Source organism: Micrasema longulum, unplaced genomic scaffold (assembly GCF_059751315.1).
Source record: "Micrasema longulum isolate JH-2025_06_02 unplaced genomic scaffold, ASM5975131v1 h1tg001778l, whole genome shotgun sequence".
Classification (NCBI taxonomy): domain Eukaryota; kingdom Metazoa; phylum Arthropoda; class Insecta; order Trichoptera; family Brachycentridae; genus Micrasema; species Micrasema longulum.
This window is the reverse complement of record NW_028278953.1, coordinates 175011-201205: the sequence shown is the minus strand read 5'-3', so window position 1 is coordinate 201205 and position 26195 is coordinate 175011. Positions and strand designations below refer to the sequence as shown.

At 33.3% G+C, this 26195-nt stretch overlaps 1 protein-coding gene across 1 annotated transcript in view; it reads left to right on the top strand.

Annotated features, from left to right (window-relative positions):
- The first annotated feature begins 5526 nt into the window (after window positions 1–5526).
- kdn (citrate synthase) overlaps window positions 5527–26195 on the top strand; it is a 59625-nt gene continuing 38956 nt past the window's right edge. The window contains exon 1 of the mRNA XM_088237741.1: window positions 5527–5707. Within this exon, the coding sequence (XP_088093867.1) occupies window positions 5663–5707 (45 nt within the window). The 5' untranslated portion in view covers window positions 5527–5662. The remainder of the gene's footprint in view (window positions 5708–26195) is intronic.

Genomic DNA, 26195 nt, shown 5'->3' with positions numbered 1-26195 from the left:
GAACGACACACGGCATAATAACACAGAAAAACTTATTGTGCTGTTTAACGGCCGTGATAATCTAAGAAATTTAACTGCTGAAATGACAGATATAATACCGTAATACATTTGCTTGAAAACACTGGAATATTCCAATTTTTTAAATAAATTATTATTACGGATAACTTATATAGCGCCGTTTTCGTAACATCATAACTCAGGTATGATAACTGTCGTCATATTTGCGTTCTTATGATTTACGGCATTATTTCAATTTTGGGGGCATTCTCAACGAGTTGTAAATAACTCATTATTAGAAAAATGGGAATCATGTTGAGGTAAGCGGGGTGCGAGGTTCGAACCAGAGACCGGAGACTATACAAGAGTTACACGATCCCAAGGATTACACGACAAGATTCTTTATTTTTTTAGGTTATGTTTTATGTTTACATACTACCTGACACTGACAGTGACCATAGATTATATATGACAGTGACAGTTTCTGACAATAAGGTATAATATGTAGAATACTGTAACAAACATTTTTATCGATGGACTGATATTTCCATATATTTTTAAATAATGTCTGCGCCTGCCCCATTTTATCGATGGACTGATATTTCCATATATTTTTTAATAATGTCTGCGCCTGCCCCATTACAAATACTAAAGTAAGTTTCATATTTTATTTCATCAACAACAATCTTAATGCGATTGAAATAATATTTACAAACCCGGAAACATGCGGGCAACAAAATGAACGGCGCACTAAGTACAATTAAAAACATGTCAATTGAAGCTAGGCTGGCAGTGCACAAAGGAGTTTTAGCCCCAACACCTATGTATGAAAGTGAAACATGGTATCTGCAGAAGAAGGATGAAAGCAAAGTGAAAGTGGTCGTAATACGATCTCTTAGACAAATGTCTGGGAAATCAGTGTATGGCAGGGTTCCGAATGATGAATCAGGTGAAAGTAAAAATCTGAGACAGTTATAATAAATTGATAAAGTCATGAAAAGGTCCCTCACTAAAATGGTTTGGTCATGAATTAAAATGAATTGAAGACGAAAGAATGGTAAAACGGATAAATATAGCTAGAATGAATTGTAACGTAGGATGACGATCACCAAGAAAGACGTGGTATGATAATATAAACCAAAATCTCAAATCTGTTCGTAAATAATCGTGACAGTAGGAAGTGAAACGAAAGATAAATGTAGACGTGAGAGAAGTAAAGTACGTATTCTCGGTTACCATTAGTTAGATTATGATTTAAAATTAAATTAAAATAATAAAGTTGAATAAATGTAAGCAATTACAAATGTGGCACCTCACTAGGGCCCAAAATAGGTAACAAAATATAGAGCTTTGAGAATGAATGTCTCGGAATAATCTTGATGGGTATGCGGTCGTTTGACTTTGTAATAAATGAGGTGACAAGAAAACAAACGCGGCAAACTTCGGTGACAACTGTCAATAAGCGTAAGTGATAAGCTTATAATTAAAAATCAAACACTGATTTGAGTCTACTGAACACTTTATTTTATTTTTACAAATATGAACAAATATACGTACTTCGTGACAATTGTTTCGCCTTATTAGGGCATTTTCAAACGAATGTGAAGATTATTTGGATTGAATGTCCTTATATAGTTATATAATTCAAGGTACTTAATAAGAAAATAAAAATTATCTTATGAACTATAGCATGTAGATTAATCATAATTGAGGGAAAAACCAATGGTTAAGGGTGAGGCTAAGTGTTTAATAGGTAATGGGGAATTTGGGTATTTATATTTGAATTTCGGGGAAAATATAACAAAGTAAGTATTTATTGACATACAAGTATGTATTGTGAGATAATTAATGAAGCTTTATAGTTTTGTAAATTTAGATAATTGTTGTCGAAAAAATATCAATAATATTATAATAGGTTGCTGTTCATTTTAATTTTAAAACATGATTGAAATATTATGAGGAAATTTATATAAACATAAATGTATTATTATACAATATTTCTATTTTTAAGAATTTCTTATCAAAATATATAAATGCAATTGTAACATGATTCATCTATTAATTACGCGTCATATAAGCGTGTACAAAAAGGAACAAAGTGAAGAATAACAGTCTATTTAAATATGTTTAATAGTGGTGAAGATATTAGGTTGGTTTGTTCATTTATTATTTTAAAATTAGGATTATTTAGATATTTATTAATTTCCAATTATTCAAGTATATTCAGTTTACGCCCTTTGCTTTCAACAGTAAACTCAAATCAGCGTTTGATTTCTAATTATAAGTTTAAATACGGAGTTCTACAAAATAAACACCAAATCAATCAATAAAATAAGTGATAAGGTTAGCTTGGTCATATACTGCGGATTCTTCCCGGGAGCCATAACCAGGCTTGCCTATTTTACAAGGCATCAAGTTCTCGACATCCTGGACGTCTGTTGCAGACTGTTCGTCGGCAGTTCATGTCAGAACTATGGCCCGTGAACCTGACATGGGAGGATGCTTTGGGCTGGTATTCCAAACGCCCTCGTGGCCGTATTATCTCATTTACATACAAAAATCATGAGAAAAACTGTTTTCTCGTGCCGCGAGAGTAGTTCAGAATAGCGCCCCGGGTGGTGGCAGCTAACAAAGATGCCTGGAGGGTCTTTGTGAATACCATATGCTCCAACTAGGAGCAGACGTGGAATGATGATGATGGATTTATCAACCGTTATGTTTTTATTCTAAAAACATTATAAACCCACGATTGCAATGGTATCATATAAAATTATTATGCTGATGTAAGTAAGTAGACGGTATTTATATATTACAATATAAATATTATATTTATCTCACTTTTAAATAATTTTTAATTTGAATATTTTAAATATTTTTAGTATGTACTCCAAATTTTACAAAATTGTAGAGTACATACTTTTAGAATTCCACCATGTGTTGTATTTGTAGTGTTGCCATTTGAACGACAGTGTTTTCCACTATATTTTGTCAAAGTTAAGTAGGTAGGTATCGAATGGGTCGACATTTGCACGTGTTATCCAAATTGATCAAGCATGGGGCAGAATGTTAAATGTTACCAAGTATGTAACGTGTTCACATGATAGGTCATAGTAAATAGATTTCCATACTCCCTTCTCAACAATGTCCACTGTTTATTATAATTCTCAATTTCGTCCAATGCCATTGATTTTACCCGTGTTGGATGCTTAGTGAAAATTGTGAGTTTTTACAATGTCTACCTTGATTATCCTTCAGACTCTAAGGCTTAAAAACGATCAGTTTTCTACAAATAATTTGACATATTCAAACACACAAAACCATAAAATATATACATTTATTTTTTAATTTAAAATAAATATTTGCGTTCTTATGATTTACGGAAACATTTAATTTTGAGGGCCATTTTCAACAAGTTGTAAATAACTCACTATTAGAAAATGGGAATCAAGTTGGGGTAGAATGGAATTTAAATCACGGATCTTTGAGCCGTGAGTCCGAAACCACGGGACCACAACCCAATTTAATATTATATTCAAATTATTCATATTAAACCAAAAAACTGTCACTCCGTTTTCCCGTAAGGGTAGGCAGAGAGAACAAAACGTCACATCGCTCTATCTTTGCATACAGATCTCGCTTCCTCTTCATACATATTCTCATGCACGCGCGTCAATTATTCTGACTTTTTTTTTTCTTCAAGTATTTATTTAATTTGTTCATGCATGTCTTTCTTGGTCTTCCTCTATTTCTGCATCCGTCAACATTCGCATTGTAAATATTTTTAGCCGTTTTTTCGCTGTCCATTCGGTCTACATGTCCAAACTAACGATGAATATATGAAGTTTGCTATATAAAAGTGTAAATATGTATGTAAATCATAAAATATATCTGGTTAGTTTTTATCCCCGAGAGTAATGACTGTATTATATAAGCAATGTGCCATACCACGGTAGCCAAAAATAAGAATAAAATGTAAAGTTTCATTCGCGGCCATTTTAGTCAAAATAATACTGTGATTCTGTAAATGATGGAAATTCCAGTTTTGTTTAATTTTGTATTACACCACGAACAATGAGTGTGGCATCACATTTCATTTATTATACTTTAGAGCGGGTTGTTTATTATTAGAAATAGTTTAAATGTTTTGAAAAAGTATCATTTTTTTCTTACAAAAATATTCTGTTTTTAAAATCGTTATTATTACTTTCGATTTTTAACTATTACTAACAATAAACAACCCAGCCTTATGGTCCTTTTTACATTTTTTTTAATGGAAAGAATATCGAATCATGCTAGCGATAAAAATTACTGCTATTTTGTATTCATTTAATTAGCATGCGAATAATATTTATTACCTTTGCACGTAAAATGCTAATGCTAAAATCAATACTGTCAACTCTTTCACATTTTTCTGTGTTTCATACTTCAGATAACTGCTAATATTTTGTGCGTCGGGGTCGCGTCGTTCATCATTATAAGTTATTGTTAAAATGCAGTTTTAAATGAATTTACTGTTTTATGTAGTTATCTGAATCTAAAAGTTACAAGTCTTACCAATTAATTACTAAGAATTGTAATTACAAGTCATAGAAATTACTTGTTGGAATCGGAAGTGGGGAAGTCATAAAATATGCCTTGTACTTTTGGAAATCGCGAACTCTTATTGTAAGATATTATTTCGTATTAATTTAAGTGGCGGACTTATCTCCACTCGATTCTCCTTTTCAGGATTTTTACCCGAGATTAGCTATCGAGTCGAAACCACTCGTCTGGGATTCTGGTTCTATTTCACACTCAGAAATGTACTCTTTATCCGCCCGAATGCAGAATCTTGTAGTTTAGCGGTTGGCTCGTTCGTCTACCACGTTTAAGGTCCTAGGTTCGAGACCTGCGGTGCTATAAAGGTGCGTATTTTGTGTGTTAATACGCGAGATAAAAATATTTTTCTTTTTCTTTTTTTAAAGACCGCGAATAATGAATATCACCCCTGGGGTACAATTGTGAATCTTCTCTATCCCCTAGAGAGTGATTAATTTGGGGATATTTATTTTTTGCCATCATGTGAAAGAAAGTGTCATCGCATTAAAAAATAAAAATCGCATTAAAAAATAAAAATCTTCGAATTAATCACTCTCTGGAGGAGGGTAGATAAGATCCAGAATACCGCCACTGGCAGGGGAACACAATTCATTAGTTAGATGATTCTACACTGCAATATTTCATTTTTTCTGGACTGGCACCTGAAACGTAAGACCGATCACCTTATCTTCCATGCAACAAAAAATATCTAGATGCACTGCAATCAATGAGGTGCCCTATGATGATGGTGATGATTGATTTAAATTAGCAAATATATTTAGGAGTTGTTAACGCTATTGAAAATTCATAATGAATTGACGATGCTAATGCTAATTATTCCATCACTTCTTGCTGCGTCAGGCGGGTTACGGATAAATAGTCGGAGCGGCGCTAGATGGCGCGCGAATAGGACTTTGCACTTTCGTGGCAAGAAATCCGAAAATTGAAGTTATTCCATTATCTGTGTCCGGACGTCCTTCTTCGCTTCTTCGGTGTGACCGAGTGCTTGGCTTGGAGTTCGTATTCCGCCGTGTTCTGTGGGTTCCGCGCCGCCTTTTTGTGTATATAATCAGTTTTCAATAATAATATGGCGCTTTTCAGAATATCAACATCCAAATTAGCAGAGACGCAAGTAAGCCCTACATTTTGTATTATTGATTTTCTTTTATACAATGCTTTTTTATGTAACACGCGTTTAAAAATATTCCGTATCCTGGTTCGTTTTTGTCAAGTTTTTTATATCGATTCATTTCATTTACGTACGAATTCACAGCACGACTGCTTTATCAGGCCGACCGTATCCACATCATTCATCGCGGGGAAACTACATAATTTTCTTATCGTTGTGTAATATTAATTTTATTTTGTACATTGTTGTTAACCTATGTAATGTTTTACAATGTAAATGTTTTTATTGGTTTGTTAACTTCGCCGAATAGCCCGAAGTTATATCGTGTTTCGGGGAAAATTGTTTTTTTGATTTATTTTTGAATGAGAGATGAGACAATAATGCAAAATAGACACCTCAGTACAGTTTTCTGTCTTAAATTTCAATGTCGGGACTTGAAATCGTAGTTTTAATTGATAACTTTGCGATTTTCGAGGCGCCTAAATCGTATACACATTATTCAGTACCATTATTGAGCCAAGGGGCTACAAACAGAAATCTTTCCGGTTATGTAACTCGAGGCACACTCTAGGAACATAGCAACATATAAATATATTATTTTTGGGGCAGATAATCAAGGGAGGAGATTAGCCACCGAGAAAATATTATATACTCAAACAACAAACAATAATTGAATGAATGTATTTATACCACTAACGCCATTAAGGTGCCTTGATAAAAAAACGTTTGCTGTAAAAATAATTGTCATGTGAAATACGTGTAGCTAGTAGCTATTGCTATGTCTTTAACAGCCGCGTTGAAATAACTCGTGTCTTCGTTACTATGTTCCATTATGAACTTAGAATTTGACATTATGTAATTTCGCGAATATATTTGACTAAGACAGGTAATTAAACCGCGGCAAAACAGTATTACGATCATTACCATTCCCTATCCGCACCTATTGATGCATAGGGTACTGCATTGGTAGACCAATCGAAACGTGTCTAGATTATTTTTGTTTCACGAAGGTAAGATGTTCAGTCTCACGTTTTAGGTGCTAGTCCAGAGACTATGAAATATTCTACTGCAAAAACACATTTTAAAATAAATGTTTCATGCCAACCATGTCGGGAATCGAACCGGAGACCTCTTGCATGGTATGCGAACGCGCTAATTATTTGACCACGTGGCGGACACCCGATAAATTTTTATTTTGCCTCAATAATACCGTTGTTAATTCTACGTAATTACCAATCAATAATTACCTAATACTTCTTTTTCTGAATTAATTTGAACACCGATCGAAGAAGTATTAACTTTTACGGGCAAAGCATGACTGGGGTGATATTCCAAGTGCTCTCGCGGACGTAGAAAAAGCTTTTATCTCGCGTATTTACATATAAAATACGCGAGGTAAAAGTGTTTTCTACGGCCGCGAGAGCGGTTCAGAATAGCACTGCAATAGTCTCAGAGTAATAATAAATACACATTTTTAAACGAGTAGCTCGTTTTCGCGAGTGATCAGATCACGGGGCGCTGAACATTTTGTTTTTTTTTTAAAAAGTCTTTATTGAATTAAACACTGACTATTTTTAGTTTTGACTCTTTTTTTGCGTTTCTTAGTAAATTGGATGCGAATTTTTAGTATTTGATTATCTTGGATACATTTTATGATCTTTCAAAATTACGGGTTATTGTCAAGTTTGTTCATCAATTTCTTAATTATTATTTACTTATAGACAAAAAACTTTAATAGCACAAGTTAGCTTAGAGCTCAATAGGCTGTTGATGTCTAGTTAATACTTAAAAATTATGACAAATATTATTTTTCCTAGCTGTCGTATATACCAAGACCAAACTTTTGCTGGATCGTTATTTTATTTTTATTTATTTTATTTTCTTTTATTTGGGAAACATACAGTACAGTTACAAAGTTTTGTATTTTACACAGTTAGACTTAACTCTAATGGACCAGTGAAGTTTCCATATTTTCAAGTAATTATATGTAAGGTTATTAATTAAAGTACAAAAAAGAGAAGAAAAATAAACATAAATAGAAGTTGTTTAAAAATTAAAATTAAAGTAAAAAAATGAAGAAAATTTGTAAAAGTAATTAAAAGTTAAGAATTAAAATAAAGAATGAAAAACATGCTCAGGTGTAAAAATAAAATAAAATAAAAATATCATTTTTTAAAAAGAAAAATAAAAATACACACATATTTTAAGGGATTCAAAGAAACGATGGGAAAAATCTTTAAAGAATCTTTAAATAAGAAAATAAATTTAAGTCAATTAAAAAACATCTTCAAAATTAATGACACATAGTAAGAGCAGCAATATATTGATTTTATATACATATGCATTATAGTTTCTTGAAAATCCTTTTTCGTTTTATTGATGTAGATATGTTTTAATTTTTTTTTTTTTTATTTCTTTTAAATTTTTACACAATTGATGTGAAATTATGTACAATAATGTATAAATAAAAAATATACTGACACTCCGGAACGTGCCTGTGGGCCAGTGGAGTGGCTATATCCATAAAAAATATATATATATTGAATGTACCTACCTATTGTATAGACATTTTTGTTAACTATGTATTTGTATTGTATTTTATATTGGATTAAATAAATAAATAAATAGATACAATATAAGTAATTAAAAGTATGAAAACATGTCAATACATGTTATACGTCACATGTCATGTTATATTTTGAAATTCGGGTATATTATTGGTTTAAGTGAAGCACAATCTGATCTATTGAAAAATCAGCTTTAAAAAATATGCATATTTGTACTACATGGCTTTACATTAATAACCATATCGTTGGTAATAAGTTACCAATGAAGACGAACGAAATATTTTGATTGTGATGCTCTAAGCTATACATACATAAGGTTGCATTTTGCTTGGCATTTACGTTGCTATCATCATCATACCGTCCGCACCCGATGGTGCGCTAAATGCCGTGTATATCGATCATCTGTTGCATACAGGTAAGGTAATCAGCTTAACGCTTCACGTGCCAGTCCAGGGACATGAAATATTTCAGTACAGAACCACATTTTTAGTCAATATTTCATGTCGACCTTTCCAGGAATCGAGCCCGGGACCTCAAGTATGGTAGGCGAACGCTCCAACCACTACACTACGAGGTGGTCTTATATCCGCTCGATTTCCTTGTTCCTTGTGAGAGTAGACATCGAGTCGTAAGCACTCGTCCAGGGTTCTGGTTCTATTTCACACCGAACTAAAGACAGAAAACTGTAATAGTTAAACAAATATATATTTTTTCCGCATTTCCAACCAGTCTATGCAATAATTGATAGAAAATAGGAAACAAATTGAGGAAGAGCAGAAAGTAAACTTTTGGTGTCTAATCTAGAGTACTTTACACTCATCATCATCATTCCCTTTCAGCACCAAATGGTGCATAGGGCACTGCATTGGTACACCAATTGCAGCGCATCTTGATCATTTTCGTTACATGTAGGTAAGATGATCAGTCTTACGCTTCAGGTACCAGTCCAGGGACTATGAAATATCCTAGTGTGAAAACACCATTTCAAATAAATATTTCATATCAACCATGTCGGAAATCGACCCGAGACCTCTTGCATGGTAGGCTAACGCCCCGACCATTACACCACGAGGCGAGGCACTTAACTAAAAATTAAAAAAGGCACCTGACTAAAATTAATTTGTATTTTTATTTATTTTATTTCTTTATTTAACTTTTTGTACATAATGTTATTTGTACATTGGCGGGCTTATTGCCAAATGGCAATTTCTTCCAGCCAACCAATAAAATAAAGGTTTTATTTTTATGATTCAAGTTACAGAACGTATTCAATAGAAAAAAAAGATTAAAAAGCTAAAGATATATAAAAATAGAAATAAACGTATTTGTTTATAAATTACCTTAAATCAAAATTATTACTCAATGGGAAAAAGGAAAAAAGACGAAAGAGGAAAAAGGAAAGGAGAGATTAAGGAAGAGAAAGGAGATGTTTCTTCAGACGTGATTTAAACAGAGATAATGTAGTAACATCTTTGATGGTGGATGGGAGATGATTCCACAGTCGAGCCACATATACACTTTTTGAGTTAGAGAAGAAAGAGGAATTGTGGATGGGTATTAAGAGAGCGCCTTGAGAATTAGAACGAAGAGGTAAACCATGAACTGATAAGCGTTAAAATTTTTCACGCAGGTATATAGGAGCGTTAGGACTATGAAGTACATTGAATACAAGTGAGAGGGAGTGATAGTCTCTCCGCTGTCTAATTTTGAGCCATTTCAGTTGCCTACGATAATCAGAAATGTGGTCATATTTCCTAAGACCAAAAATGTACCTTATGCATGTATTCTGAAGTCGTTTAAGTTTATCGAGTTGCTCACAGCTTAAATCAGTCATGGAAACATCATCATTTAATATTTTTCTATCCGAAGGTGCCGTAAAGGAAGCCGTTTTAAGGAAGCGTAAAACTGATCACTTACACAAGTATTGCCAATTTCTTCGTACATTAGTGTAAGACACTCATGCACTCACCAAAAAATTATTGACACTAAATACAATAATTTGAATTATGTTCAATATAATAAATGTAAAAGAAACGAAATGAAAAAAATATATATAATAATAATGTGAAATATCTGCTTCTCTCAAAATTTCTATAATTTTTTACCTAAATTTACATACATTTTCACAAAAAATATCAGCCTCGGTAAATATATTGTCATATTGGTCGCATATTCTAGGTATTGTAGATTGTTTCAAATAGTTTGTTAATAATAACCAACTGTCCCTATATCACTAAACATATTTATATGGTTCACAATGAGGAAGTTCAGTGGTTTTAAAAAAAAAAAATATTTCTTAATAGACTGTTAAACTAAGTCAATTGTTTTTTTTTAAATTTTTACATATCGTATTATCGGCGCTACGATTTTTCAAAGTTATGTATTTCTGAAATAACTCCGCGTGTAACGTCAGAGGTTCATTTCCGCTTATTCTCATTCAGTTCTTCCCATTGGTACAGAAGCGACAAGCATACCGGAAATCTTCCATAGCTCTCAGATCATAGGTCGATTCACATGAACCAGTGACGTCATTTAAAGTAGTGCGTTTTTATCAAAATATTTTTTATTATTTTTTCTGTACATTTTCAAGAAACTTTGCCATACAATTTAATGCTTTAATTTTTACCCCACGTAAGAAAAAAAAATTGTATCCAATTTCCCGTAGGGCTGAAGTTCCTCATTGTCTAACTAATAACATAACAGCAAATTCTTCTTAAACCAACAACTAGTTAAGGGTGAAGTCGGCTAGCAGCCAGCGGTCATCGTGCTCCAGACAGAGCTAAGGGAAAAATATGTGCAGCTTTAGCATACGTCCGAGTAGTGCCGACTGATCCGGCCTCAGTGGAGACTCCGTTTCTAGATAGCTTGATTGTATGTTATGTAGACTTATGTAGCTAGACTATTAGTTTACGCTGAAGATGGCTCCTGATGGAACGAATCCAATTTACACGGGATCACCCAAAAAATAAGATACGTATTTATGGCAACGCGTTCTTTCCCTACCTGATGAATACGTCTCGAGATTCGAAATTTCGAGTCTCGAATGGAAGCTCTAGTGCCAATGCAGTGCCCTATGCACCATTGGGTGCAAATAGGGAAATGATGATGATGATTAATTCATCTTCAGATTGTAGATACTTAATACATGAATTGATGTGACATTTCTGTTGGGATTTGCACACTGATGCGATGTGAATCTGTCTTCAATTTCGTGCCAGCTCAGCGAGAACGAACATAGCTTCGCTGAACCTTTGCGAGAGTGCATTTATTTTCGTAGTGCTCATTTCAGGTTGCGGTATAGACTATCACATAGAATAGCGTATTGCAACAGAGATGGAAAACATTTTAGACAGGGGAATATGAAAGCATACACATTTACCGGGCTTTAACCTGTCATTGTTCATTGTAATGTTCAGCGCATTTGCATACTATGCAAAAGGTCTCGTGTTGGATTCCCGACATGGTTGATATGAAATGTCCTCGTGTGAACTCGCACGGACAATACAGTAGGACAATAGCCATTTCCTCAGCTTTAGAAAGAGTGCCAAAATATTATTAATTTTGCTTTTTGATGTCTTTTGGAACAATGCTTTGCTCCGTGGATGAGTGAAACAAGTATGTTAAAGTTGAGGTAATACGGTATTGCATTTTTACAAAAGCTACTACAAAATCCTACAAAAGACGCTAGCTAAAACTGGTTTTAAAAATATCTACCTAAGTAAACATATATCTTTAATATTTAGGTATATTCACGACTTTAAAATTGCGTCGCCTTTGTTGAGATATCTACACCTTGCCCTTTCTATACCGTGCCGCCTTCCTCTGGTAAAATGGGCGGACATCAGGGGCGAATCGTCCATATAATCAATTATGCGCAGCTTACCATTATATTTTACTGTCAATAATTTGTCGGCCTCGTGGTGTAATGGTCAGCACATTTGTCTACCATGCAAAAGGTCTCGGCTTGTATTCCCAACATGGTTGATAAGAAATATTTATTCATAAGGGTATATTTACTCTATAATATTTAATAGTCCCTGGACTGGTACCTTAAGCGGAAGACTGATCACCTTACCTGATTGTTGCAAAATTGATCAAGATACGCTGCGATTGGTGTACCAATCCAGTGCCCTATGCACTTTTTGTTGCGGAAAGGGAATGATTATGATGATGATTGGCTAGTTTAAGTGCATTTTTATGCCTGTTTATTAATACATACAAATATAATATTATATTGAAGATACCTACTAAATGACACAAAAAACACTCTGACAAAATTAGAGGAATAGGCCCACTCTCAGGGCCTTACTTAAAAACCTGGTATAAAGTCACGCCTAGGCATAGTGGTAGAATAACGATGGGAATTCCATCCTTCTTCTACTACTGTAATAAGGATGCTATATACATTAGTATACTTCCATTACGGCTAGGCGTAACTTTACACCAAATTAATGATAAAGGCCCAATGAGTTACAGTAACACGCTACAGCTATAGAGATGCCATTTCGCTCTATTGCGTGCAACAATCGTCATCATTCCCTTTCCACACCTTATAGTGCATAGGGCGCTGCATTGGTACACCAATCGCAGCGTATCTTGATATTTTTTTTGTTACACGAAGGTAAGATGATCAGTCCTACGCTTCAGGTACCAGTCAAAGGACTATGAAATATTTTAGTGCGAAAACACTCTTTTAAATCAATGTTTCATGTCAACTTTGCCAGGAATCGAACCCGAGACCTCTTGCAGGTCGGCAAACGCGCTGACCATTACACCACAAGGCCGACAACACGTGCAACAAAAGCGTTGCAATTTTTTTATTTGGTTTAACAGCGAACATGTATCGGACGCTTTCGTCGCTGTGCTTGCAATTCTCGACCCGAGTACCTACGGCCCATTCTTTTGCTGTAAAGTATAGCTAACTTAGTGATTGATAATCCTAGAATGATTTTTATCCGTATGCTCGTCTCTATAGCGGTAGCGCGTTATTATTCTAAGGGCCCACCATGCGAAACATTTGGCAAGCCAAAATGATTATTACGCCTGAAGTTGCAATAAGTTTAATTTAATAATGAATGCGTCTCGAGAGCCTTAACCACCATTGCCTACTTTACAAGGCATCGGGTTCTTGTGCTCCTGGACATCCACGGCTGGCAGTTCGTCGGCAGTTCACGTCTGAACTACGGGGCGCGGACCTGACTTGGGAGAACAAACGGGAGTAGGTCGCAGACAAATAAGCCTGGGCTGGTATTCTGAACAGTTTAGCACGCGTAGAGAACGCTTTTTAGCGCTCATAAATACATTCTAAAGTACGCAAAACTCGCTAAAAAGGCGTTCTCCACGCGCGCTATACTATTCAGAATACCACACCTGCGGAGATTTCGTGGACACCATATGCTCCACCTGGAGCGGATATGGATTAAGTGAGTAAGTAAACATGATGTCAGCAATGGACTCAATGATAACAAGTAGCCCGATGTTCAAACTACTGTCCACTAGACAACTAAATCAATTTGTAAAGATTTTTTAGCATTTACAAAGCTTATTAGCATACTCTGTACTAAGCACACAATGCTAATTAGTACAAAAGAAAATGTTATCGTTGAAAGATACTATGCAGTTGCATCATCATCATCACCGTCCCCTTTTCCGCAACCAGTGGTGCATAGGGAACTGCATTGGTAAACCAAATGCAGCGCAGTTCGATCATTGGTTGTCTCATTTATATTAACATATTACAACAGAGATGAAGAACATTTAAGAGAAGGTAATATAGAAGTCCAGGCATCTACAGGGCTTATGACCTGTCAATGGCCGGTTTAAGTGGCCACTTTACACACTGTGTAACATTCACCATTCCGCCCATATTTGAACATCTATCTATGTCATAAGCCCTGTAGATATCTGGACTTCTATATTACCTTCTCTTAAATGTTCTTCATCTCTGTTGTAATATGTTAATATAAACAGCTCTCCAGGGAGTTGAATCCAGTCCTTGTCTACAAAAGTTTGGAACCCAGTTCCACTATCCATTTTAAAAAAATCTGTATGAGAGTATTGTTTTAGCGGATATAGGAAGCTTATGACCTGTTATTGAATATTGGCTCAAGCGATCACTTTAAACATCGCGTTACATTCATATTATGTCCTGTTCTATTATATAATATATAAATTTGAAATAGATCGTGTCTTCTCCCTTGATATTATCATTTTTTATCTTCAACATTATCACGTATCTTGTTTTCGTATCTTTTAACTAATCCACAACCTTAAAATAATAATTACTTTTCCTTATTATTGAGATACTACGCATTGCGGGAGACTCATTTTAGGTTTGAATAATAATTAAACAAATAAAATACTTTGTATTTTACGTCACACGCGAGTTAAATTATAAACAAGAACACAAGTTTCGGGTATTCAGAATTACCCATCATCAGGTGTAAATATAAACTAAACCAAAATAATGAAATTCTGTTCCTCGGTATCATAAGACTAATTATGGTTTCCATGCGCCTCTACCCAGAATGATTAGATTTGTAAATGAAAATCAAGATCTTAATTATCTTTATTGTAAATTGGATTTTTTAACAAATAAACCGAAAAAATATTCCCAATTAATTTACGAAATATTTGTAGAATTAACCTGGATTTCATAATGCCTGTCTAATGTATTAACTTGTCTTTGCTTTTCTTTGTTGTATTGCTTCTATTTTTTTTTACCGGATTACGTAAAAAATATAGGAGTTCAAATGGATGAACATCTCTGCTGGCGAGCTCATACTAATGAATTAGAAGGTTGCAAAAATTCTTACCCATTAATACTAAATGCACCCTTGTACAAGCATTACTACTACCAATTCTAGATTACGCTGATGTTTCCATGACTGATTTAAGCTTTGAGCAACTCGATAAACTTGAACGACTTCAGAATACATGCATAAGGTACATTTTTGGTCTTAGGAAATATGACCGCATTTCTGACTATCGTAGGCAACTGAAATGGCTCAAAATCAGGCAGCGGAGAGACTATCACTCCCTCTCACTTCTGTTCAATGTACTTCATAGTCCTAACGATCCTATATACCTGTGTGAAAAATTTCAACGCTTATCAATTCATGGTTTACCTCTTCGTTCTAATTCTCAAGGCACTCTCTTAATACCCATCCACAATTCCTCTTTCATCTCTAACTCAAATAGTGTATATGCGGCTCGACTGTGGAATCATCTCCCATCCACCATCAAAGATGTTACTACATTATCTCTGTTTAAATCACGTCTGAAGAAACATCTCCTTTCTCTTCCTTAATCTCTCCTCCTTTCCTCTTTCCTCTTTTTCCCTTTTCCCATTGAGTAATAGTTTTGATTTGAGGTAATTTATAAACAAATACGTTTATTTCTATGTTTATATATCTTTAGCTTTTAAATCTTTTTTTTTATTGAATATGTTCTGTAACTTGAATCATAAAAATGAAACCTTTATTTTATTAGTTGGTTGGAAGAAATTGCCATTTGGCAATAAGCCCGCCAATGTACAAATAACATTATGTACAAAAAGTTAAATAAATAAATTATTATTGTTTTTTTTTTCGTTATATGATTTGTTTAATTGGACATTGTCCGTAAATTTGTTAAATAAAATGTTTAAAATGTAAAATGGTCTCTTATGTAATGTTGCTACATGCCGCTTAGTAAATTTTGTCTTTCCACCTTCTATATATTATATACAGGTACCTAAGATACTAGCTACCTATGTTCGAGCAGCGCGCCATGCGCCAGCTCGGAATAATTTCTTGAGGATATTTTGGTCAAGATTTTACGGTCACGGCATTTGCAAACATGGCGAATAGCGATGACGAAACGCCCATCCATAGTTCCATAGTAAACAGTAAACACGTAATAAAATTATCATCGTGACCATGGTTTGGCCAAGCATCTCGTACCATCGACAAAACAGTGAAAAAATAACACGCAGCTCAATTTGATACGTATATTAGTATTTTAAAGAATTCAAATTATAACGATGAATTATGTATAATATGTAGTTAATTATTAAGGAGACTCCTGGATTCCCAGGGCTGTCGAGCTTATGGTGATGATGATGACGTATAATATGTAGGATTTGTCCGCATCATTGTCTAATGTTCAGCGCGATTGCTTACCATGAAGTAATTATTATAGTAGGATAATTTACAAAGCGCCATTTTTGAGAAAATCACCCAAGGGCGCTGGTCTCGGGTTCACGGTTCGCATGAAATCTAACATATTTATTTACAAACGTGTTTTTACACTAGAAAATATTTATTGTCCCTAGACTGGCACCTGAAGCGTAATACTGATCGTCTTACCTTCATGTGACAAAAATGATCGAGATGCACAGCGATTGGTGTACCCATGCAGTGCCCTATGCAATATTAGATGCGCAAAGGGAAATTGATGTCTAACTTGAACATCTTTCAAACAGTTAGGCAAAAGCCTATTTCACACGTATCGTCAAATCCACGCATCACGGTAAACTTAGGGAAAAATGACATTTATTACATTATTTTGTATTAATTTTAATTTATTCAACAGCTACTCTCAGGTAAAAATACCGCAAAAGGAAATCAAGTGGGAAATTAGCCGACCTCACGATGAACTGGTTATTGCGTTTGCCTGCCATTAAATAAATAAATGTATTTAAAAAAAAATTAAAGACTGTGAATATTAATCCAGCCGATGTTATCGTGCCTTTTTGATTTTTTCCATGGTGTGAAATGGCCAATATATAAAAAAATTGCACCCGCAAAGAAAGCACAAAATTGAGTTATGCAACATAATACCCAGTGATCGACCAAAGTTTCGGTTTCGGACAAAAACTGGCCGAAACATCGGCTCAGCCGAAACCTGCGGTCGGGACGTGTCGGATTACATTCGGCTGTACTCGGGTAGAAAATTAGCACAATTGGAGATATCGGATTGTTGTCCGTTCAAATAATTATTTATTGTAGGTATAGCCAATGTCTAACATAAAAAATAAAAACTAAACTGATTTTGTGATTTGTTTACTATAATTAGAAGTTCTTAGATCTTTCAAAATTATATTTATGTCATTTTTTTATATTTTATAAGTTAAAGTTTCTATAGCGTATATTGATGAACCATTACAAATATGTCAAATATTATATTACATACAACGAACAGAAAGCTCTAAAAGTAATCTAATTTATGCCTTATATTTCATTGTGTATTTTATTTAGCACTTATTTTGATGAACTGGTAAGGTTTTACAGTAAGAACACTTTTTTGGGCCTTTTGAAGTGACTTTTAACTTGTTTAAATAAGTTTCGGTTTCAGAACACAACAGAAACCGAAATTCCGTCTCGTTTTCGGCTAATAATCTTGTTTCAGTCGGTCACTATAGTCCTTAAAATATGGCTTGATTATAATCACAGCTGTCAAACTAATTTCATTAGTGATGCGAAATTACTGATCACTGATCAAATCGATTTTATCAGTTATTTCATGCAATCGTGAAACTCTGCGCTGACCATTAGACCGCCAGGCGGACCAACGAACGACACACTATTTTGTTTTCAAAATATTTTTATTAACTTCTAAAAATAATACCAAAGTGTAAACTCTATCTATTGATATTTTTCTAGACTAATCAAGTAGCGATGTTTACATTGCAGATTATACTCTAGATACACGTTTCTTCAGTGTCGCTATAACATTGTATATAAACATTTTCTGTTCTCAGATATGAACAATATGAACATACCGGTTTTACATATATTATATCCGAGTTCAAGGCAATGTTCCGAGTAATTAACTAAAATGTAAAATAAATTTAAATTTTACAAGAAACTTAAGGTACATTGGTAAACACCACAATATCACAAAAAAAGTTTATTATAATTAAAAATTAAACCCGTTAAGGTTATATAAACATATTATAAGGTCAAGTCATGTTATGTCTCGTCTGGTTAGTGTAGTAATCGTGTGCTTTTTGATGTTGATTTTAAATTTGTCTCCATTAAAATTTTTCATGCAGTTAAGTTAGTTATTGTAATGTTCCATTGCATAGTATTTTTTACTGCCTTGCATTTGTCCTTGCCTTTTAATGAGTTAATATTGTTGTTTTCTGATAATGTGTGTTTTCGCTTCTATAAAAACAGAATTTCGCGGACTCGAGAAAGTCTGAAGTTCGAATCTCTTTTCATTTAAACTTAATTCTGATTTTCAGGCACGGTTATTAACGATTTTAAATGCTCCCGAAATTTACATTTTAATAATGAAAATATTTACTAATATTGGAAAAAATTTCAAAGTAAATACTAAGGCTTTCATATTTCTTCTCAAAGAGGTTTCTCTTTGCTGAAATATCTGTCCACAATCTTCTCTGCTTTAATCTGACTGTCTATAGCAGTGTTTCCTACGGTGGGGCGTACGCCCACCGGTGGGGCATAAGGCCTCAGAGGTGGGGCACCACACTTCAGAGATGAGACACGGCGGCATTCCACACATAAAGGGGAATACTCATCGGTTATAAAAAAAATGCGTGAGATGTACAAAATTGAAATAAACGCCAAATTGTACTTAAAATAGAATGAAACCCGTTACAATTTCAATAATTATATAAAAACACAGAAACTGTGCAGGATGTAGCTGTAGATGTTGTATTGGTACCGGGCCCAAGCTGTATAATTGTATTGTGGTATTTCGATAGTACATTGTTATAGGTATGTCAATGCGTGGAAGACGTGTCTATAAAGGGCACTATACACGTATTTATTTTATTCTACTTAATTACATTTTCAATTTCTGTTTTGTTATAATTTCAGTTATAATATATGTATTAGAATAGGTTTTATTTAATGACATTAGGGGTTCAAATGTTTACAAACATATAACAATATGATTTGAAAAATTACCTGCTGTTTAGTTAAAAGATGCCGGTGGGGCATCTGACCTTTGAAAAGACTACGGTGGGGTATGGCATAAAGAGGGCTGGGAAACACTGGTCTAGAGTCTAGAGCGTTCCAATGCTAAACAGCCAGTGTTAATGTGTGTGCCTGTCGGTGAATTTACTACAATTTTCTACGTATTTGTTTTATATGAAAACATTTTGCTACCCACACATAATCAAAAGTTGATAAATATTAAAATCGACTTTCGAATTTTATAACAAGAGGTTATTCGTGACGATCTTCTAATGAGGTTCTTTGATAAAATATGAAACATTACAACGCGTACGTCGGCGACGCGCGTCGGCGTCGTTAGGAAATAAACATAATGCTTGTAGATATGAAATCGTCCGTTACATAAATATAACAAACACGGCAGGTGAAGCATTTGAGTAAACAAAGGTAAATACGATCGCAAATTCCACAAGATAAAATGGCTCAAACACTATTTATTTGGCTGATTGGGATTATAATATTCTGTGAAGTGGAATCGTTCAAATGTATTAATTAAGTTTTCTAATGTTATGTATTTAAGTGTTGGTAGAAAAACGTATTTACTTACATGTATACGTACCTAGCTAATAATTTTGCAAAAGCACTCTCAAGCCTGCTCCAAACTAACTAGTTGTGCGCTATTCTGAGTGTATTCGGATTCTCGAAAACTCTGCCCGTTCGGAGAATAAACGCCACTGTATTCCGTTCGAGGTCGCATATTCTCTCAAAGTGACCATGAAATGAACGTAGTTATGCAGAAAGCAGCCAGTCCACAATTTTGAAAAAATGAGATATTGATGTTTTCGAGTGCAGTAAGGTCAATTCTATGTCCTGTTAAAAACAGCCAGACCGCTTTTATACAAAACATTGTTTTAATCACCTTTTGAAAATGGTGTCCATCACAAAAACGGAATTTTTCAATTTGCAGAAAACACCCACAGCACTAGAAAAATCTTAACGAATTAAAAAAAATATTAAAACTGGTCAAATATATAATTAGATTCTTGTTTGTAATATTAAAAAAACTAATATATTCGTTGTTTATCATTTGTTAAAGTCAAAAACATTCCAACTGTTGTGTAGATTTGGTTATTCACTCATTCCACAGAGGAGCTATTATCTCAGTTTCATTTTTCTATGGTAGGCTGCTTTCTGCATTCAAATGTTCAAATTTCAAATGTACGACCCCGCGAGCCTTCATTGTGGAAACACGCTACGTTTGATTAGCCCAACACAAGATGATCATCCTCGTATTTCAGGAGCCAGTGAAGCCCGATTACAATGGAAAGTTAACACAGTTATCTTCAATCAGGAAGTTCAGCCATACGGGAAAATTCTTTACAAAAATATATTCTTACGCGCGGTAAAAATTAGAACATTAAATTGTGCGGCGAAGTTTCTTTGTAAATTTATGAAAAAAAAAAAAAATATATTTTAATGAAAACAAACTCCTTCGCATGACCTCGCTAGTTCTACAAAAATGATAAGAGAGTTGTGATAGATTTTCAGCTTACGGTAATTCAACTGACGAATCAGCAGAACTCAACGAGAAAAGGTATTCGAAGAGCATTTGAGTGACTGATTCCAAATAACAAAAGTGAATGACGAAGTTTCTGAGCCGCTAAAAATAGCATAGGGAGTACCACAAGGATCTGTTCTCGGACAGTTCTATTTATTATATAGGTACATTAATCATATTGTAGAGACATCAAAATATTCTAAAATACGACAATGCCTTAATATACAAATATCGGGAGAAACATTACAAAACAATAATGAACAAATTGAATCACGATCAAAATAATGTATCTCTAAGGCTTAAAGTTTATAAATTTTAATTAAATATCAACAAAACAAAATATATGAATATAGGAAACAAAAGAATATAAGTTACACCGTCAATTATTGTAGTAGATAATGAACAACTTAATGAAGTTAGTGAAATGAAATATTTGGGTGTAATGATGGATTCCAAACTTACATTTTATCAAAAAAGTAAGATGGCGATGAAAAAGATTCCAAAAAAATATTTGGAAAAGAGTTAGAAGATTTGTTTGTTAACATTCATGCAAAATTATTCATAACACAATTATTGAACCACACATTTACTACTGTAGCAGTATATTATTTTTATCAAACCAAGAAAATTTAAACAAACTAACCATATTACAAACAAAGCTTTAAGAATTATTTTTAAAAAAACATTATACTAGTGTTAATTTGATGTAAAAAGAATTAAAAGTACCAACAAATAATATTTTTCAATACGATGATATTTATCTATAATACTAGTAATTTAAAAAAAAAACAGACTTTTAGAATAAAATTACCAAAGCCAACATGAACATGATTACAATACTAGAGAAAACGTAATAATCCCCCATTTAGAAAAAAGGCGAAGCCACAAAATTCTATTAATAAGGCAGTAAAAACATATTATAAAATGGGAAAAAAACATTTATGAAGAAAACAAAAATCTAAATTTTAACAGGTGTGTTATATAACCTATAAATTAAATATATGTTCATTGTTATTATAAGAGCACACATAAGAATATGTTTATGTGTGCCCTATAAAAAAAACCACGAGAGTCTCATTAAACGAAATGCTCAGGAAACAAGACTTTGTGATTGTGCGATTTCCAAAACATTGTAACTTTTTAACCAAATTATATAATTTCAATCTATAAAGAACTTTCAATGAAAAATAATTATTATTTTGAAAATAATATTACATATTTGAATAGCGTGTCTCAGACCACCGATGTTTTTTTTGTACTAAAACAAAGTGAACTTCAGATTTTTATTTAAACTTTAAAATGCATTTATATGACGAAAGTGGACTTTGGTGTTCTATTTTCGTATAATTTTGTCGTGCGATAATTTATGTATTTTTAAGTTCAAAGCGGCAAAAAGTAGACTCCTACCCGTGTTTTATCCTCTTAAGCCAGTGGTCCCCGACCCCCGGGCCGCGCAAGGCCCTGTTTAAAAAAAAATACTTTTGAAAAATCGAACATAGTGCTCTAATGACTGAAAATTTATATTCTCAGGTCATCCCCTTCACGAGGAAAACAAAACAAAGTGTTTTCCAAAAATCATTTTATTTATTCGTAAGTATAAATATATATTTACTTTTTACTCCGGTTTTGGTAGAGGTAGGTCCAATAAAATACTCTTTTGTCTTTGGTCGTATCCATCTCGAGAACCAGCTCGTTTCAATGAAGCAAGCTCAGATTCAGTTCTCATCGATTTAGCATTAAATTAAAATATTAAATTTGGTTTTATTCATTTTTAAGGAGTAACTGTATTTTAATTTGAAGGAATGTTCAAACACGAATTAATTAAAAATATTAAATCAAAATACATACAACTTCAACATTAAAATATTTAAAGAAAATAGATAAATAACTTTTAATTAATATATCTGAAAAATATCAAAATAACATTAAAATCCCGATATTAAACCCTAAGCATTCTCAAAATTATTTTCTCTATCTTGAAAAAAAATCTTTCTAACCTTCCGTTGAACCTTAAAAATATAAACATTGAAAATACCAATGAATCCAAAAGAAAATAAAAAAAATATGTGTAACTTAATAATCCTTCTTTGTTATCATATATTTTTACTTCATTTTTCCCACAAACCTTGTGTTTTCTCTACTATTATTTGTCACTATAACTTATGAACCACAGTTGTAAATTGTATTATTATGCATTGATATTAAAAAAAAAAAATTAAACCATTCAATGTGCCACACCCCCCCCCTATATAGTGGGCTGCGGTAAAATTATGAAACGTTGACCGGTCCGCGGCGACAAAAAGGTTGGGGACCACTGCTCTAAGCCTTATAGTCTAAGTCTAAGGTACAGATTTATATCACAAAATACACTTATGTACTGAATGCTGTTTAATGTTCACTCGAGTTCTTGATAAGCATATTACTAATAGATGTAAAGATAACGTGCTGAATGTGATTTTTAGTAATTTAATACCTTTATACCAAATTGACATAATGTCGATAAGTTTTGAATAATATTTAAAGGACGCGCCGTAGTGTCGTGTCTTATCTGCAAAATTATTTACCTGCCTCACTGGGTAAGCCCGTGTCGGGGCAGGTATTAGACTTTCAAAAAAGTTAACACTGCATTATAATCGTATTTGAATAAATAAATAACCTCTGTTAGGTGCTCCGATTCGTTCATTTAGCATCATGTTTCACCTATCGAAATATTTTGATAAACAGAGATTTCCGTTTTGTTACGAAAAGCTTCAATATTCGTTGTACTGGACCCATATTTCCTGAATATTTTGTTGATACTGTTTTCTTGGAATCACGATTGCTTTAATGTACTCGATAAAGGTAACAAAACAAAATACATTTTGAAAATTTTACTTGGTTTTATCGACATTTTTGTCTGTGTCCAGACAGGTGAAGAATACAATTATACGTGTATGAAATAGAAGTAGAATCCTGTATTAGTGTTTTCAACTCTCGGGTTATCATACTGAAAAGGGAAATCGAGTGGGAATAAATCAGCAGCCAGAAGAAACACATATTTTCAAGGAACTTAATGAATTCATAAAATAGATATGTTGTTATTAAATGATTCCTCGTCAAAATATTGTACTAGAAACGTTTACTGTATTTTTTGTGAAGAAAAAAATATGGTTATAAATATTTTACAATTCACTTGGTTAAAATTTACAGTTAAAATGACCTTAAAATCGTAAAATATGGATGTTTGTTTTTAGTCTTAGTCAAGTCAATTAAATCTCTATAATTATCAATACACGATGCAGTTTGTATACCCATGCTGTGTTCAATGTAACTAATATAATATGCGGATAGGTGTAAGAAGGAAAACGACGTAGGCATGTAAATAGTGAAGTTACTTTCAGGATAATTGCAAAAATCGACCATTGAAATTTGATACTTTATTATTATTAAAATTGACGTAATACGACTATTTGAATAATCACCAGTTTTCAGTCTTGAGCTTTTCTAAGGGGTCTTTTATGTGGCACCAAAACAAAATGCGAATAATCTTCCAGACATGGATATAAATTCCTCATCAATAATATTGACTCTTCTGTGCTTGCGTAAATCTTGGTTCCCATATGGGAATGGATATGTCAATATCGACAAAATGAAATATTATATTGATTTTGATACACCCGAAATGAGTAATCATTAAAAAAAAACATTCAGTAAAATGTATATCTTCAATATAAAAGTATAGTTAGGTATCTTTGAAATAAATCCCGGTTCGAGGAATGATTTGACCTCAGAGTAATAACGTGCTACCGCTTACAGAGCCGTCCATACGCACAAAAATAGGACTATCATTCACAATATCATTCGAAGTTAGTTACATTTTGCAGCAAAACAATAGGCCGTATGTACTCAGGTCGAGAATTGACAACTCGATATTAATTTGCTTTGTAATTACTTTAAAATATACCTGAGTGTTTTTTTTCCTTAAAAGGTATGTATTATGTAATATTTATTATTGCAGGGTTTTTCTAATCCATATAATAAGGAAATTTCCTCAAAATGTATTAGCAAAACCCAAGCACAGCGATAAAAGCGTAAGTTACACGTCTGTTAAACCAAAAACCAAACCTAAAATTTTGCTACGCTTTTGTCCTATGCAATAAATCGAAATGGCATCTCTATAAGCGGCAGCGCGTTATCATTCTGAGGATTTAACAGTTAACAGTTACGTACAAGTACACGTAATAATATGTATATTTTATTTGCCCTAACACAGAAGGATTAAATGCATAAGTTATGTAAATGATGTAACAAGGAACTGACTTAACCCGTCAATTACCAGTGCTTAGCTAAGGCGTATTTATATTTAAAAGTAACTGAGATATACCTACTCGTTGGTGCTCATTTATGAGTTATGTATTTAAAAAATAAAACGAAAAACTCTCCAGTTTCCGGAAAATTATGGTGTGACCTACAAGTGACATTGGGTAATATCGGTTCAATTGGTTTAATTTACAGAAATAAAGACCATTTTACTTCCGTAGACTTTACAATACATTTATTTTTAATGTTATAGGTACATTGGCGACAAATAAAATACAATTTAAATTATAAAACGAATAAAATTATTTCTCAATAAATATAATATTTTATGAATGAAACTCAAACCAGCAATGTACGTGTCAACCAATTTCAAACTTTTTACATATAATTCGTGTGCATTGGCAATATTTTGCTTATCATTTTTGATAACAATTTTCTCTAATTTGTCCTTCTACGTCTGCATCAAGGTGAACTTCTATTGGAATTCTACCTGATGCATGTCCGCTTGAAGGATTTCTTCGGTTTGGCATACCACATTTTCCACAATAAGTTTAAATAATGTTTCGTCGAAACTCACAGCAAGTGTGGCGTTCTTCTCCAATAACCCTCGCTAACATGACCAGATTTGTTTTCATTTAATTTGGAATTATGTTGAGAAAATCGTTCCGTTTTGAATCGTAATTATTGGACTTATCAATTGAATTGAATAATTTCTGGAGTGAAAACCTGTTCAAAATATTATTTAAGTCCATCATATACTTTGACATATTCTTCTGCATCACCTCTCCCTGACCTGGCTGTAAATTTGGACTCATCCATATACCATTTCCAAGCAATTACTTTTTCTTTTTTGATAGACCAGGTCAAAAAATATCACATTCTGTCATCTCAGAATCTGAATCAGAAACATGCCTAACTAATGTAATGTCACCTGCAGCTTGCCTCAACCTGCCCGGTAAATAGTTCATGTCATCATCTCCCCATCTCCGCTCTCTTCTTCATCAACACTACTATCAGTTGGTGAAAATAATGTAACATCTTCTATCATAGGCATCCATTTCTAGAAGGTCCAAAATTTCGTGAACGGATAAACTAGAAATAAAACATTGTTAAATAACTTTCAGACTAAATATCCCTAATGTAAAAATATGACTTAATCAATA